This window comes from Micrasema longulum, unplaced genomic scaffold (assembly GCF_059751315.1).
Source record: "Micrasema longulum isolate JH-2025_06_02 unplaced genomic scaffold, ASM5975131v1 h1tg000083l, whole genome shotgun sequence".
Taxonomy (NCBI): domain Eukaryota; kingdom Metazoa; phylum Arthropoda; class Insecta; order Trichoptera; family Brachycentridae; genus Micrasema; species Micrasema longulum.
Genome location: NW_028277289.1, coordinates 308,225 through 326,844, shown reverse-complemented (window position 1 = coordinate 326,844; position 18,620 = coordinate 308,225). Strand labels below are relative to the sequence as shown.

The following is an 18,620-nucleotide window of genomic DNA, read 5'->3' as shown; positions in this document are numbered from 1 at the left end:
TTTAAACGTCTAAATTCCTTCAATCCTTCCATCTGTTAATCTTTGTAAAGTTAAATAGATAAAACCTTTATTGATGCGCATCAATGACAGGTCATAAGCCCTGTAAATGCCTTGAATTGTATTTCCCTTCTGTAGAATGTTCTTCATCTCTGTTGTAATATACTGATATTTACAACTCCCAAAGGGGTTTAATGCAGTTCTTGTGTATACAAATTTGTACAAACTTAAATTTTTGTAAAAAAAAAAAATAATAATTAGGACCGTACCTACCAACCCATTACTCCTCCAGGTATGTAATATGTATCTATATTTTATGTAAAATAACGAAAGATTTTTTTAAAAATCGGTTGGAAACTATATTTTCTAGATTAATTACAAAACAATCATTTTTATTTTTTAAAAACTTTAAATCAAGTATACTACTCAGTATGTCAAACCATTATAGATTACGGAATAATTCCATGGGCGGAGCCAGCAAAGTTGCTATGCATACCTTGGAAATAGCACAAAAGTTTGTACTCAAGGCTCTGCTCGGGGTCCCTATCAAAACACCCACAACGAAGTCGTTTGAATGAGTAGCTGTTCTGTATGTCAAACAATTGTACGCTAGGGCGGTTCTCGTTCACAGACATAAAAATGGTAGGAGTAAATAAAATACAATCTATGAAACAAGATAAAAAATTAACAACTGTTCGTGCCACCTAAATTGACAACATCGTTTGGTCAAAGGAGTAACATGTACCTTGCTCCCAAAATTTACAATACTCTACCTCTTGATTCAACAATTGTTTCTGGATTTGGGTCCCGAGAACTGCCTTGAGATGGTCACTCCACCAAAACAGTAGTCTATTTGAACTCGGAATTATTGTTGCATGAAATTTAAATTAAAATTAAAAATTTTAATTTATTCAAAATTGTAAATTCAATATGGGATTGCCCTGAACTATTATCTCTCATCAACTTCAGGGTGCCTGGAAGAATGACTAAACAGGTGCCACCGTTTTGTAGCAACAATTCACGGACAGTGTATACTTGTAATGCCGTATCAAATAAACTTTATGAACTCGGCAATAGTAAGTTATTCCCACGTTTCTGATATATTTAATGTAGGGTATTGTTCCTATAGAACAAACCTTTTGAACTTTTTCAAAGATGGTGAATAGTAATTATATTTATTTATTCATGCATTTCATAATAAATACTGTTTTTTGTTCACTTTGCCCAGCTGTATGAAATAGAACTTATGATTTTTGTAGAATATTTTATTATTTAAGTTTTCTACTGAATATGCTGTATATTTTTTAAAAATATAAATCTTGTATAATTTAAAACATTTAAGTTTGTAAGTGAACATTCTTGATGGAAGTTCATTGTAATTTATTATATAAATAAAACACGAGTGATACTTTAATCCACAAATTTGGAATATCCAGTGACCGGTTTCATCGCTTTCGCGACATCTTTGGTCGAAGATGTCGCGAAAGCGATGAAACCGGTCACTGGATATTCCAAATTTGTGGATTAAAGTATCACTCGTGTTTTATTTATATAATAAATCTTGTATAATTTTTAGATTTGATTTTTTTTTATAAATCTTGGGTATAAAGAAATTTATGTTTTTAAAAAATATATATTATGCCAAATATGTTAGTATTATAAATGTTTGTAAAAGGCAGATTGGCCGTTTATGTTAATAAAATAAAATAAATAAAATGTCTGCTATTTATATTTCATGTTTATATCCATACAGTATTATTTATCATTTTATATTAATTTATTATGCACTGGAACATAAAAATAATGTAAATGGATGCTTCGACACGGGTTATGCCCCATAAGGTGTTCATATAGAAAAGAAAAAATACAAAGTTTTACGTGAAATAAATAAATATACGTCCTAAAAATAACAGTTTTATTTATTATATTCTTGTTTATTAAAGTCAAAGTGTAATATACATTATAAATAAAAACATAATGAGGAACTTACGTATTACAAGTAGATCTCTATATATGGAAGATTTTGTATAGATTGGAGTTTCTAAGGATACTTCACAAGAGTAACTTCCTGATGCTGAGAACTGCAAATTCCTCAGGGTGATGGTATTGTTATCCGTCAACTGGAAAAAAGGAACAAAAACATTACATGTATTAATATATTAATAAAACATTATTATTAATTATTTCTAGCTGGGAAAAATAGTTCTGTAAAATCTCACCAGCACCCGATTACAATGGGAAGTAAAGAGAATTATCTTCAATTATCTATTAAACATAGATTTTTTTAAATGAAATTTATTTATTTATTTTATTTATTTATGCTTTATTAAGTAAGTTCATAATACTTTAAGAACTAATATAAACTTTTAATAATATTACACTTTTTTTATCAAAATTTCTTAATAACATATTTATTCAAATTAATTTTAAATATTTTTTTTATTTTTATTTCCTTTATTTCTTCAGGTAACTCATTGTACAGCTTCAATCCCTTGTACAATGAGTTTTGAGATTCTGTTTTTTCCTCATGGGTAATTTTATCTTTTTTTTACCCCTTGTTTCATATGTATGACATTGTTGGTTAAATTTTATTATTGTTTTTATTTTATTTATCTATGTATAAAATTATTTATTTATGTATAAAAATTGCTACATTATATTTGATTTGTTGCTTTACTGTGAGCAAGTTAATTTCTTTGTGCTAATTTGTGCTGTGAAATGTCAACATTTGTGAAAAAAAAAATTGTATCTTCATCGGTAACATGTTATTGAACATGTTTAAAATAAAAAAATCATAAAGAAAACACATTTTCATCCAGAAAGTGTGATTTTATTTTAGAGACAATTAAAGATAACTCTGTAAACGTCTCAGACTCCGGGCCCAGCAGCATAAATACTTCAGATCTATTACTTCACAATTTCAACAAATGGCGCTAGTAATGTTTTTGTTGAAAAAATATACTAGAGGTAAAAATTACTATTTTGGCAGTTTCTGCGGTGTAATGGTTAAGGCACTTAACTTAAGCTCGGAAGGTTCCGGGTTCGATTCCCGGTGAGAACACAAAATTTAAATGGGATTTTTCTCAAACCTGGGTGTTCTGTGTTGTAATTCACCACTGTAATTGGGCCTCCTGGCCTGTTGTGGTGCAATTTTTTTTTCAAAAATGTAATAAAAATAGTCCCTGGACTGGTACCTGAAGGGTAAGACTGATCACCTAACCTTTATGTAACAAAAAATGATGAACAATATTTATTATATCGAAGTTTATATTTTATTAGCCTGTGCTCTATAAATTTGTTAACTTTTATAATATATTATAATGTAATTGCTTAGTTAACGGGGTATGTACCCTTGTTAGCTGGGCAAAGTGAACGTACAATTGTATTTTTGATAAAAGGTGTAAATAAATAAATAAATAAATTAATAAATGAATATTTGAGTATGTCCAAATGTTTGTAGACAAAATACTGGATTTCACCCCCTCGGGTGTCATTAAGATTAACAAATAACAATAGGGATGGAGATTACCTTAAAGAAGGGAATAAAGAAGTCTAGGCATTTACGGGACATTTACATTTAGTATGTAAAATAATTCAGTCAGATGAAGCTCCTTACATCAATACATATTTCATAAAGGTTTCAGTTCTTTAACTTAACTAAAATCGACAAATGGAAGAATTAAAGAAATATGGATGTACAAACACAGGAAAAATGGTGAATGTTACACAGTGTGTATAGTGGCTACTTATACCAGCCAATGACAGGTCATAAGCCCTGTAAATGCCTCGACTGCCATATTCCCTTATTTTAGGTATTCTCTATCCCTGTTTTAACTTGTTAAAAATGATGAAGATACGCTGAGATTGGCGTACCAATGCAGTGCCCTATGCACCATTAGTTCCGTAAAGGGAATGATGATGAAAAGTAACTATTTTGTTTTGTTAGAATATTTGACTCCTTGGGTCTAGAAATTGTATTAAATTATACGGCAAAGTTTCTTGAAAATGTACGAAAAAAAAAATAAAAAAAAATATTTAATACAAAGTTTGAATGATATCACTAGTTCATATGAATTAACCAACGATATGAGAGTTGCGGAAGATTCAACGGACCAATCGGCAGAACAGACCGAAAAGAAGCGGAAGAGAACTTAAGACGTCACACGTGCAGTAATTTTATAAACACAAAAATTTAAAAAATCACAGCGCTTATAAAAATTAAAAAATACGTTTTTTTGGCTTAGTTAAATATCCTATAAACAATAAAATACACTGGACTTCTTTATTACACGGCCTTTAGATGGATGTATTGTAAAATTTTTACCTCCTTATCGCCATTTTAGTAAATTTACAGTTGTGATAAACCGCTCAACTATTTATAAATTGTGTTTAATTCCGATAAAATTTTACTTTGTGAAACCATTAACCCTGTTATTTGGTAAATAAAAAACTATTTTTTTGAGAATGACAATAAATACATATAACTTTACCCAATCATCTACCATTTTTGCTAAAAAATTAAGCAGTGAATTATAATATAACGTCTTTACTAAGTATTTTGTACGTAAAAAAATAATGCTGTTTTCTGTGATCTATAGAGAAATTATGTCTCACAAGTAGTAAGATGATAGAGTGGCTTAACCTCATTATGGAAAGATGAGAAATAGTAGTACTTCCATAATATAGAAAGCAATCTACTCATCGAAAAATATGGGAAAACATAATTGTTTAGAAGATTAATATTTTATAAAATGATGGAGTTTATTTATTGTGAATCTTTTACAAGTTTGTAGGAAATAATAAGAAAGCTATTTTCAATATAATTTTTTTGTTAAAAATATACATTATTAACGTTTTGATAAAGAGGTCAGTAGTCTATCTTATACTTTGTGAATAAAAATGTTCCTCATCATCATTTCCTTATCCGCATCCAGAGATGCATAGGGCATTAAATTGGTACTCCAATTGCAGCGTATCTTAATTATTTTTGTAACATAGAAGGCAAGGTGACCAATTTTACGATTCAGTTGGTCGTCCAGGAAATATGAAACATTGCAGTGTAGAACCAACTTGAAAATCAATATTTTGTGTTTACACTATCAGGAATCGAATCTAGGACCTAAAGCATGGTAGGCGAATGCGCCAACCACTACACTACGAGGTGGACTTATTTCCACTTGATGACATTTCCGGCCAAGATGTGGAACATAGGATAACGATTTCTCGATAGGCAATGCTGACTGATTGTCTGGAGCCTTTTTTTACCTTTGTTTGAGTTTTAACCGGCGAACAGTCATCAAGTCAAAAGTTTTCGTTCAGGGTTCTGGTTTACTTTATTCTTCATCCACCCGGACACATACATACTAGTATTTGTATGAATAAAAAATAAAACAAACAATTTGGTTTGACTAAACAAAAGAAAAAATCTATTAATTAAATAATCGTCAACGAACCGCAATAAATCAATTTATGGACATCGAATTTAATATTATAATATTATAAAATAAAAGAAAATGCATTTCTAAAAATGAAGGCAATAGTAAACCCAAATTTTTTGACTTACAATTTTTTTAGGTGTATCTATATTATAATATTGATTAATGTAAATTGTAGGAATAATATTGTATTGTAATATATATTTAATACTTATAAAACAATATTTGAATTTTACAAATAAAAATGCGCCCCATCAAAACATCATATTTTCTTTTTCCATATCCGCTCTTAAGTGGAGCGTGTGGACATCACCAGATGCCTCCAGAAGACCTTTTCGCTATTTAACACTCATGTCTCCTCCCACGTCAATCCTGTGTCTCTTAGTTCAGCTAAATAAAGCCGAACGATCGCCAAAAATGGTCTTCTAAGGACAACAAGAGCTTGCAGGTGTGAAGAAGATGAACTTGGGTTAAGACTCTCCTGAGACAACCACCCGCACCACGTGTCTAAGCAAGGTTCACCGCTGCCCCCTTATAGAAGGCTGCTGCGTCCATTCTCGTATTTCAATGTGAGTTATGAAATTGAACCAAATTATGCATAATATTTTCCTAAAGCACAAAAAAGTTTGTTATTATTATTATTTTTATGGATAACTTATATAGCGCCATTTTCGTAATATAATACCTCGAGGGCGCTTTACATAGTGAGTTTATTGTTAAATAAATTTAATTGAAGGTTTTAAATTTGTAATTTAAATAAAACAATTTATTTTGTTGTCACATGCTATGGATTTATTTAAATGATTTATAGAACAAGTGGGTTATAAGTTTTTTTCCGAAACATCACTTTACTTTCACAGCCTCGCACCTCTGCTGGGAGAGCATTCCAGGCCATAGGGCCTGCGACCGCAAATGAGCGTTCACTAAATTTAGTGCGCTGTTTGCGTAGAGGTATAATAACTTTTTCTCTCGCTGTAAACGTAGCTGATCTAAGCGTGAGGCGCCTGTCAGCTAGTTCATCTGGAATGCATAGTTCCCTTAGATATTTCGGAGCAGAGTTGTGCAGTGACTTATACATAAGCCAAGAGAGTTTGTATTCGACCCTCTGCGGAAAAAGTAGCCAGTGTAGTTCCCGAAGTAGTGGAGTGATATGAGTGAACTTAGAGATTCCGAAAATAAGTCACGCTGCAGCATTCAATACAGATTGTAGGCGAGTTATTTTGTTCAATGGTAGACCTGCATAGATACTATTACAATAATCGACTCTAGACACTACAAACGCATTTATTCATTTACTGTTACATTTGTTGACATTTATTAATTGTTGTCATCAGGTGCCAAGATTTGCACTTATATAGTGGTACTGGCATTATACAAGATTATATTTGTATATGAATATCATTATATTTACATTATATCTATAAATGTATATTATATTTTATTACTTAAAAAAAAAAAAATATTTATTAAGGAAATCATACGGTCTTTAACAAGGTACAAAAGAACAATTAAGACAAGTAAGACTAATTACAGATTTCACATTAATTTATTATGAATGCAAGAGGAGAGGAATATTAAATAAAAAGTACATTTTCCTCCCCTCTCTCTCTGCTTTTATTAACATATATATTTCTTAGTAAAAATTCACAACCAACAATAATTAATTAAGTGCAGGTAGTAGAAGTACATGCAAATGAGTAAAAATTAAGAGTTGAAATTTAAAGTTAAAGTCAAAATTTATAGTTAAAATTAAACGTTAAAATTAAATTTAAAATGAAAAAATTAAAACAAAAAGATAAAATTAAAAGTCAAAATTTTAATAATTATGAAGATGCCCAAACCAATATATAAATATTGTTTCAATATATAATCATAAATAAATATTTAAATTTTCAGAAAATTTCCAAAATGTGGTAAATTACTTGAGCTGGAAAACTTAGAATCGACTTAAAGTAGTGGGGTTTGAACCTCAAAACTTTTTGTTTGACAGGACCACAACCTGATTCCGATTACATTTATGAATTATATTTATGTACATTTTTTAAAATTATTTATGCAAACCGGCATATAATGGGATTTAGGCATCTTCATAATTATTTCGTCAGATATTCCACATTCAATTGAAGTGATCCATTCCATTTGTACAAATAAATTACATACACATGATTTGAATTTTGAAAGAGCTTCAGACTTCTTTCAAATAAAATATTCTAAAAGGTGGCAATAATTCTGGTATCACGCGATAATTTAATCTGTAGAAAGAGGCACTGCAATCACTAGCACATTGCCCTGAATGAGAAAAGTCAACATTCAGAATAGGATTACTCCGCCATTATTTCAGGCATTCCCTGCAGAAAGGTTTCCACTGGGAGTGAAACTGTTTCTAAAGCATTGACGGAAAATACAAAACCCGCTAAAAGCGCATACAAAGCCCCGGCAAAAGCTTTTCCGGTAGAGTAACCCAGCTGGCGCATGGCAAGAGGGTAACACCATTGTTCCAGCCAGCACTGTCTAAACAAAAACTTGTCAAGAAAAGTGTATTATTTATTCCTATTTTGAATTTGGACAGTATGTATTAGTTTATTGTAAATGTCAAATCAGTATAATATAAGTATATTTACTATAAAAGGATAGTTATTTGTAGACTTATGCAGTCTTTAAAGGTTTTAAAAAAAATCTACAGTGGTTTAAGTGCATATATAGACCAACGTTACATATTACGTTACCGCACCATATTTGTACGCAATGTTTATAAGAAGCTCACTCAAGGGACATGACGTGTGACGTTAAAATGACGTGACGCCAACTGTAAGCCGTTTTTTAGGTTTAAATTTTTTGCAACAGAGAGGGAAAAAATTTTTGAGAAGGTAATATCGAAGTCTAGGCCTTTACAGGGCTTATGATCTGTCATTGGCTGATTTAAGTTACCACTTCACACACACTGTGTAATATTCACCATTCTGCTTATGTTTGAACATCCACATTTCTTTAACTCTTTCATCTGTTGACTTTTGCAAAGTAAAAGACCTGAAGCCTTTATCATGTGGGTGAGATTCTGGCTGAATCGATTCACCTTCTAGGCAACACCTGAAAACAATTTTTCAATTTTTATACTTCTTCTTTTACCAAGTAGTTAATTCAACAATATTTTTAGTATGCCCAAATGCTTGCAGACTGGCTGAATTTCCTCCCTAGAGAGTTATTTATATTTAAATTTGTTGCAACAGTTTTTTTTACCTGTCCACGCCCTGTGCCATCTTAACGCTCCTAATTTTCCCTGGGTCTTCTTCTGCCCCCTTGAATGTTTCAAACGCCCGCTAGGAGAAGTTTTCGCCCACGTTGAGAACCTATGCTTTAAATGATTTGGTTTGACAGAGTCGGGGAATTTTGAGCATCAAAGCATTAAGTGAAGGATATACAGTACATGGGTTTTGCAGTATACGTATTTAGACCCATGCATGCGGAGTACCTATTTAGCCTATCTTTAGTGAGTTTAAGAGCCCCGACTGAGTCGTCAATTATAACTGCATCATCGGCATACTCTAGCTAGCAGAGATTTCCGTAGAAAAAGGTGGGTATTTCTCAATCTAGTGGAATTGATTTCCTTAGGATGACTTCCATAAGGATTATAAAAAGGAAAGGTGCAAAGACACGACCAATCTGTGACACAACATCTTTAATTCTGATTTGGCATTCGCTATTTTATTCGATAGGTTCGACCAATTTTTTTTGGCACGTCACATTGTGCTTCTAGTATTTTCCAGAGTATTGGTCTGTGCGGACTATCAAGCGCTTTTTTGTAATCTACAAAGCAAATAATCAATGACCTTACAATTTCTTTGTTCTCCTGTGTAATTTCATGTTCCCTATGTTGTGGATATGCTCCGAGCATGACCTACTAGGTAGAAAACCCGCTTGGTTTTATTTTAAAACTTGCATAATTGGCCCTCAAACTCTTTGCAGTGTTATAATATATGTTATAATATATTTAAATGCTCTTCTTAATGCTTGGCAATCGCGATGGGAATCTTCCTCTTCAGGGAGGGTTACCTTTCTTTTTTTTCCTTCGATCCGTCAGCGCTTAGAATCTTCTTGGGTTATTCCCGATCACTGGACTACGCAGTTTTTATCAGGTCATGGTAAATTTAATCAAAAATTATTTGTTTTTAATATTGTTGACTCTCCTTCGTGCTGCTGCGGATATCCTAACCAATCTTCTGAACACATCCTGTGGTCTTGTCCCTTTCCCCTTCTCTATGATTACCGAATGGAGCTTCTCGCTACTATCCGTGGCCCTTTTATAGGTCCTGTCGGATATACAGATCTGGTGGCTTCTAAAAAGAATTTCAAGGCTTTTAAAAAGTTTTGTAATCATTTCGGCGAATTGATCATGTCCAATCAATTTAATCCCAGTCAGTGAAGAATTCACTTCCCTCTCTTCTCAATCCAATGAAGTACATATTATGTACTTTTGGATTACTTTCTTTCAGCACAAAGATGCTAAGGCTACCAGATTTCAGAGAGCTCCTTCGGGCAGCTTTTCTCGTTTGACAACGAGCAAATTTTCCGTGTATGTGGGCACCGCCAAGGAGACTTATGTCCTCAGATGCGGTGTGCGGTATGTGGTGGGTAAGCTGTTATAATATATGCAAGTACCTTCCCCGGCATACTAAAATACGCGATGCTACAATAGTTACCACAAGTTTATGAATTACCTTTTTTGTACAATGCGGAGAACTCCATCTTTACTCTGACTCGGTGACATAGTTAAAATTGAGTGTAGGTCCACCTTGCTGTGTAGAGGTAGGCGCATTTGCCTACTTCGCTCAAGTTCCAGGATTCAATTGATTATTTTATGGTAGGTTGGACGTGATGTACTCCTAAAAAAGGTGGTTTATACTGAGATATGATGCTGTTTGTGGACTGGCACCCAAAACGTCAGATTGATCATCCTAACTTCATGTTACAAATGACCGAGATATTATGAAGTTTGTATGAGTAATAATTCTGTGCCCTATGGAAAATCTGATGTTGATAAGTGTATGATAAACTGATATGTGTATCTCGTTATTGAAATTTATGTAAAGGTACTCAAATATAGTCGTCAATGCGCTAAAAAACTTATGTAAATTTTATTCAAAGTTTTTTTTTGGTTTTATTCAAAGTGATTCACGTAATCGGTTACACAATAAAAAAGTGTGCTGAAATGAATTTTATAAAGAACTAACTGAACCGACAGACGTTGTCCTGCCCAAACGTTGGCTTGCCTTGGAAAAATACTTTTTATTGATATGTAGGTACCTAGTTCCTTGTTTGAGATTAAATTCCAAAACTAAAAATTATTAATATTCAAATATCAAATTTAAGTAGGTACTTGTTTATTGTTGAATTCCAAAACATAAATGAAATATTTTTTCAAATATGGTATTCTTTTTGCAAACGTCAAACTCCGGTCTTCTCACCAACTGTAGGGTGTATTGGGAATACGATTTTTTTAAATGTATCGAATTTAATATTATTTTAGAATTACCAAAAATCCAGTAAAAATAAATAAACGGATAGAAATTATAAGGAATTTAAGGTAAAAACCTGATTGAGATCCATAAAAAACAAATGCTGTTTATAAATATTATTTTTTTTGTTTTTTACTCACAAAAAAACTAAATCGTTCCATTTTATTGTTAATGCATTCTCCTCGAATGCAACCCCGGTAGATCGATGAATAAAACGTTTATGCTCTTTACTTACCTTTTACACATTAGATTGAAAATTTTAATATCTACGAACACGCACACTGCAAAGATCTACATTTCTCTGAAAACCGCACGTAAATCGGTTATGCCGTTTAGAAGGAGTTCAGTGTCATCACACGTACAGAGGAATTATATATAAAGATATTTTGGTAAAATGCAAGTTGCTCTTACAAAATTGAGTATTGTTTTTGAGTTGTAATATTAAATAACGAATGAGCCAATAATAAGTAACTTTTATAATCATAAAATATTCAACTCTCCCTGATAACCACAAAGAAGGCAGGACCGAGAGGTTAAGTATTTCGTATCAAAAACAACAATTAAAAGTTCCTCCGATACCTAATCACGTTATAAATATTGTACAAAAGTTGGACAGGTAGGGGGAGTCAAGACGAATACTTGAATATTTATGGTCACCGAACTTCCTCCCCGGTAATGTAATAAAATATAATCAAGTATGTAAATTTAGTCCAACAGGAACGTCCCGAGAGCAATAGACGAATGGTTAAAAATCACCACGGGAACGCTAGGGGTGTTAAAGCCAGGTAAAAAGGTAAAATAAAACAATTTAATTTGTAGGAAATGAAACGTTGTATTCTGAAAGATAGAGCGGCGTTGTTCCTCGTTTCTTTGATTGCTTTTTTCTCGGAGAAATTATATTATCACAGTCCCTCTTTTATCTTTATCTCTAAGGTTCGAATCGATATCAAAACGACTGATTCCAGAGTTTTCTTTTTATAAAGAAAAACGTGACTTTTGCCCTAGTGCCGAAGTGCCAATTTCGCGTTAAATTGTACCGTTGTACTATACAAGCGCTTCGGCTTTCAGGATTTACGAAAGGTTTTTTCGATTTGTGATTTCAGCTTGTCCGCCTGAAATATAAGTCGCTTCACCTGAAAAAAACATTGGGACTGACATGATAGAATGGCATTTAAGCAGGCACTGAACATTCTCAGATTAAATCGAAGATTTGTAGATGTTTCGCTGACAGTGTATGTTTTGTAAGTGACTATGAAGTCTCTATCGCATTTTAAGATATGTTTAAGTCTGTAGCCAGATAAAAAGTAAGGAAAATTACACGATTTTGTCATGCTAAAACGCCGTTCTTTCGAAATCGAGAAATCATTTTTTAAAAAAAAAAAATGCATTAAATATAAACAGTAATTTTTTAAGGTGTTTCTCACATTAAAAAAAACATAAAGTCTAATATGATAAAAATATCATTATTTTTTGACCTGCAAAACACGTCTCTTGCAATTTAGACTTAACATAGGGGGTCATTGGTACATATATTTTTAAAAACAATGTATTTCAGTGAAATTTGTTGTTTTATGTAATGCGATTTAGATAGTTATTGAACAAGAATGTAATTTATTATAAAAAAACAATCTGATTTTGGTATTGAAAAAGAAATGTAAGCATTTTAAAACACACAAATTTTGTGGTACACTTGTTATTTTCTAGGTTATATTGCCACACTTGTATTATATAAAAAAATAAAATCGTTAATACTCTTTTTATAGAATTTTCAATTTTGTCAACTTTAAACACTAATATTTAGGTTGTAAATATTTTATGTCTAGACTATATTCAAAGCAAAATTTAAATACCGTTAAATGGCCGATACGAATATTAAAATTTTGCTAAAAAATACAGTAGAAATGAAATATTTATAACCAAAAAGTGAAAAAAAAAACAATAAAAAAGATTTGAATTGAAATATTTAAAATGTTTCGCTTTTTAAAAATATAATTAGAAACATAAATAAACTCAGATTTATGGAAGTGGTTTTGCGTATTTTTTTGTAATGTATTTTAATCATAGTAACTCCCTAGAGGGTGTAATCTAGCCCTTGTTTGCTAACGTTTGGTTATATTTAAAAACATATTTATTAAATCAACGAATTTAAGAAGAAAGAATTCGTATTCATATATAAATCTATAAAAAGTGGATCAGAGAAAGAGATTTTTTCGTAGTAAATCCAAAGATTTATTTTGGCAAGAAATCTTTGTATATAAAAAAAAATGTTTTTATGTGTGTCCTCTATAGAGTAAACAACTAATAAACCGATTAACGTGCGTTTTTCTTCAAAATTATGAGATTTGCGCTAAGCATTTTCATGGCTCTTAAAATCTTCAAAAAAAGTTAGGAGAGTAAATGTTTTATTCATCGCCCTACCGGGCTCCGTTCGGCGAGGATGCAAAATTGCAAATACGGAACAATTGGGAGGATGTTATTTTTTGTTTAGAAAAAAAAAATGTATGCACATGTGTACACACATTTGTTTTTTGTGGATCCCAATCGGATTATTTCCGATAATTCATTTTAATTTCTACACATTTATCTCTTTTTATTGGATTTTTGGTAATATTGAGATAATATTAACTAATATTTAATACATTTCGGAAAATTGTACTTCTACATTAAATGCACTCCTGTTGGAAAAAAGAACAGAGTTTGACATGTACAAAAATAATTGTAAATTTGAATATTTATTTTTTTAAGTTATGGAATTCAATCATAGTAACTTAGGTAATTGATTGCAAATAAAGAGTTACATCATCTTTTTTGTTCATCCGAACAGTTTTTACACACTTTTATGATACAATTAGGCATTGGTTTCGAATTAAATATCAAGCTCACGTCAAAACTCGGCTGACGGGAATAACTAAATACGCGTTGACTTAAGAAAACCGAACCTGTTTTTATGGTTACGTAGTTTTGTAAGTAAACTCAATAATGTTTTATCTCAATAAGAAATGCAGCCTGACTTTTCTTTATTCAAATGTATTAACGTATTTTGTCTCCTTCTTTTCTTTTTTTATGGCACTAGAACATTGAGATTATTATACACAATAGATATTTACTGTTGGCGTGTCCTCATTGTTTGTTTTTTTTTGATTAATTGATTGTTATGGGAACTAGAACTATATAAAAACTCATCAAAGCGCCCTTTTATCTGCTGTCTTTGGGCGCACGGTAAACAAATATGATAACTTTTTTTTAAAAAACGCAAAAAACATTAATACAGAAAACTTTATTTTGATACTTTTCCCAAATTTATATTAAAAATTTATCAGTTTTGGAGTGCGTAAAACGGGACAGCGAAACGTCGATCTAATTGATTTCAGTTAGGCACATTTTAAGTTACGACATGCAGTTGTATTTTTTGCACTGTATCGGGGGGCATCTTCACGACAGTGACAGAAAAACAGTGTTCAAATACTTTATCGAAATTTATAGTCACAGCATATTCTCATAACTTATATAATTTAAAATACAAAAATAATAATGTATTATATAGGTATATACACATATCTAATTTTAATTAAATACAACAACTGATTTCAAATTTTTGATTGTGGTAATATATTTGAGTATGTACTAAAATCTAGAAACGGCAAAGCATTGTCGAGTTGAACACGTTTATTTTTGAATTAAACACATGTAATATTGTCTATCGGTGGACGGTAAATTTAATTAACTGTTTGTAACCAAGTTTTATTGAGCCCAGCATGCGGCATTTAATAGATGATTTATGGCGCTGTAATGGGAGCTGTTGTGAAGCTCGGAGGTGATAAAACAACCAACATGGCTGCCAATTATCAGATTAGCTCTCCTGGTCAAGTCATGGTGGCCAATCAGCCGTCAAGTAATTCGACAAAACCTTTATTTCCTTTGGGAAGGGACTCAGCAAAGTCTCGAACCAACTTAACAACTCCAATAGCGAAAGCTCACGTAGATCTATCAATTTCAGGACAAAGAAAATACATTAATTCAAACTGACTTATAATTAATAAAGGCCACATAAAACCTCTTCGTCATTTAATAAGTGTTATGTCATTTAATTTGTTTTTGTGTCATTTTCGCTTTAGTGACATAAACTATGTTATTTGAATTCCTTTTTCATCATATTGATTTATTTACGGTTAACCTGCCACAAATTCTTTTACGAAAATTACAATCACGGCAGTGAACAAATTATAAATACTCACTTATTTACATAGGGCACAGCATTGGCCCATCATTGGTGCACCAACCGCAAAGTATCTTGATCATTTTTTTGTAACATGAAGTCAGGATGACCAGTCTTACGCTTCAGTTACCAGTCCAGGAACTATGAAATTTTCTGGTGTAAAAACACTTTTTTAAATAAATATTTTATATCAACCATCTAACCAGCGGGAAGCGAACCCGAGACTTCTTGCTTGGTAGGCAAATACGCTGACCATTACACCACGAGGCCGACCTAATATTTTATAGCGTGATACGAAAGTTCAGTCCTACGGAAAATAGGATAAAAAAAATGTTTTCTTAGACGAGGTAAAAACTAAAGCATTTAATTGTACAGCAAGTTTGTTGAAAATGTATAAACGAAGAATAACCAATCAATTATAGGGTTGTGATGTGTTGTGATTTCCAATTTCCATGTAGCCATTTTTTAAGCAGTTAGTGTATTTTGAAATCTATGCGATTCTATTTTTAAATATCAGCACACTATTTTTTTTTTGTTTTTTACACAATAGTTTTTTAGTTTTTTAGTTTTTTATTGATTTATTTTTTTAAGATACTCATGACTTTGAATTTTTTAAAATATAAAATATGTTTTGTTTACTATATACATACATATTTTAAAAAATACATTTTTAACTTTTTATTTTACTCTGTTTTTTTTTCTTTCTCCTTGGTATTTTGCTATGTTTTTTTTAAAATATGTTTTTTGGTAAACGCATACATTTTTTTTATACGACTTAAATATGTTTATTACTATGTTTTTACTTTGCATTTTACTAGGTTTAAAATATTTTTTTTTATTTAATATTTTCTTTAAATGTTTTTTAATATGTTTTTACTACGTTTATTACTTTGTTTTTACTAAGGTTTTACTATGTTTTTGCTTAATTTTTTATTATGTTTTTACTACATTTTTATTATGTTTTTACTACATTTTTAACCATGTTTTTACTCTATTTTTTACTTTGTTTTTTATTTTGTCCACCATCTTTATAACTGTTTCTATATATTGATTACGGTTTTTATATATTTTTTTTACTGTCTTAGAACGGGGTAAATAACCCTAATTCGATAGTCAAAGTAACATTGTATAAATTATTACAATTATGTGTGTGTAATAAAAAATGATAATAAAAATATAACTCACCGACGAGTTTAACGAAACATTTCATATTTTTTGACATGAATTTCACTGTTCAAAATAAAACAAATAAGGCTTTCACTGAGATGTTTAAAGAAAAAATAAAACTCTTTTTCTCAAAATTAAAGACGCATTCGCAGAGTTAGATAAACGCATAAACTAAACTTTGCATTATAATGCTTCTCGGCCAGATAGGGATAGGGATAATTTACATCACACTGTTTTCAGTCGCAAAAGTTTATTTGTATAGAAATAGAAATAATGTTTTTTTACGTTTGTGTTTCTTTCTTTAAAGAGCAGTGAAAACTATGTTTTGAAAAAGTTTTATTGATTGTACAGATTCAAATATTATCTGATGAAATTTTTTTTAGTTGATAAAATAAGTTAGAACATATTTTTACACAAACATGTATACCTATGTAATCATAATTCACAAATACATAGTGTGCAAATCGATCAATCATAGACAACCGTTTAAATAGTCCTCAGTTCGTGGAACAACCATTGCAGAGTTGTTTGAAATATTAAATTGTTTTAAATGATGACTATTTATTATTATCAAACAATCAGCCCTAAGGCCTATCGGCGCAACACTCAGCGGAAATTTGATCCCCAATCTTCCATTGTGAAACGCCAATATATATTTTTTGCATTGACTTCCATAATCGGGCACACTACGCGGATGATTGGTTGATCCGTCGCGGACCTAGACGGACCGCTCGCCTTCGGCGCTGATCTTCCATCAACGTCTCATCGGTAACGATGCATTGCATGTTTTCTTATGGGATTTGCCACATTTAGCGGACAGCTCGCGTCGAATGTATAAGGTGTAAAAGACTTGTTAGGCGACTGACAATCCGCCACAGAATATGTAGCGTGGCTGCTCGTTTGTTTGCGGATTTGCCGCGACGGAAGATCGACGGCGGAATTTCCGCTAAGAGTGGCGTTAGTCTAAGTGTTTAAAGTTTCGTCACATGTAAAAATGAAAGTTAATAACAGGAGTGTCAAAATATTTTGTATTGGTGAAAAAAAGAATGATTATTTTAGAAAAAAGGTTGAAAACGAAATTTTATGAATCACATTTGTTCTAATGTAATAAGTAGATTTTTTTAACCTACTCTCCAAAATTAATCTTAATGTCCCCTTTCGCGTGACAAGAAATCATTATTTATTTCATCTGACAGTCTGTTGCACTAACTATGTACAACATTCTTTCCTCTATCGTTCTAGCTCTAAATAAAATGTTTTTTTTATTCATCTATTGATATATTTTACATGCCCCTTAATTTATTTAAAAATAAATAAAGACTTATTATTTCTGGCTGCGATACGATTCCACTTACTATTTAAAGATGTTCACATTTACACACACCTGAACACTTACTCCCACACTAATACACATAAACACACACCTGAACACTTACTCCCATACTAATACACATAAACACACATCTACACTTACTCTCATACAAATACACATAAACACATCCTTTTGTTGTAACACAATTAAATAATATGTATGATTTTTATTTAGAAACTTCGCTGGTCTGTCTTTAAACCGAATTTAAAAAAAATGTTACTATATCATTCTTGACTGTTTGTTTCTTTAAAATAAATAAATAAAATTTTGTTTGTAACCTTTTTTCTAAAACAATATTTTATTTTTATTTTTGATTAATCCAAAATATTTTAACACTACCTACATAAGTAAGGTACGTATTTATTAGCTCTACGTGTTTAAACTATCTTTAAAAACCTTAAAACAATATTATAGTGTGTGATTTAATTGTAAACACATTAGAAAATCAACATATTTATGAATTATTTTAAAAAATCCATGTTATTACAATAAACTTTTATCATCCCGTTTGGGGTATGTTATTCCTACCTTAAATTTTATGGAAACTGTCAGTTTAACGCTTTATTACGTCAGAGTTAATTATTTTAAGTGATTCAATTAGTTTTTCATCAGCACCAGAGTCATGCGGAGGAAAACCGTTAAATTCCCTTCCCCAGGCATTTTATAATTTCGCGAAAAATCTGTTAAGGTTTCAGGAGTGAAAATTAATGAATAACTAATAAAAATTCACAAGACACGGGAAATTGCTGTGGTTAAGAATATGTTTTAATTGATGAATATTTCTTTAAAAGTCAGCACGCATCAGAAAATATAAGCATGTAAAAAAGAGTAATGTGTTTTTTCCAAAAACCTATTTTGGAATTTTTTTATGTTGCTCATAAGGTAAAGGAACATTATTACATACTTGTTTACTATATACC

At 31.2% G+C, this 18,620-nt stretch overlaps 1 protein-coding gene across 1 annotated transcript in view; it reads right to left on the bottom strand.

The window, feature by feature from the left end:
* Nucleotides 1-18,620, bottom strand: part of LOC148284843 (nectin-3-like) — a 75,047-nt gene that overhangs the window by 21,754 nt on the left and 34,673 nt on the right. The window contains exon 3 of the mRNA XM_088234048.1: nt 1,988-2,117. Within this exon, the coding sequence (XP_088090174.1) occupies nt 1,988-2,117 (130 nt within the window). The remainder of the gene's footprint in view (nt 1-1,987; nt 2,118-18,620) is intronic.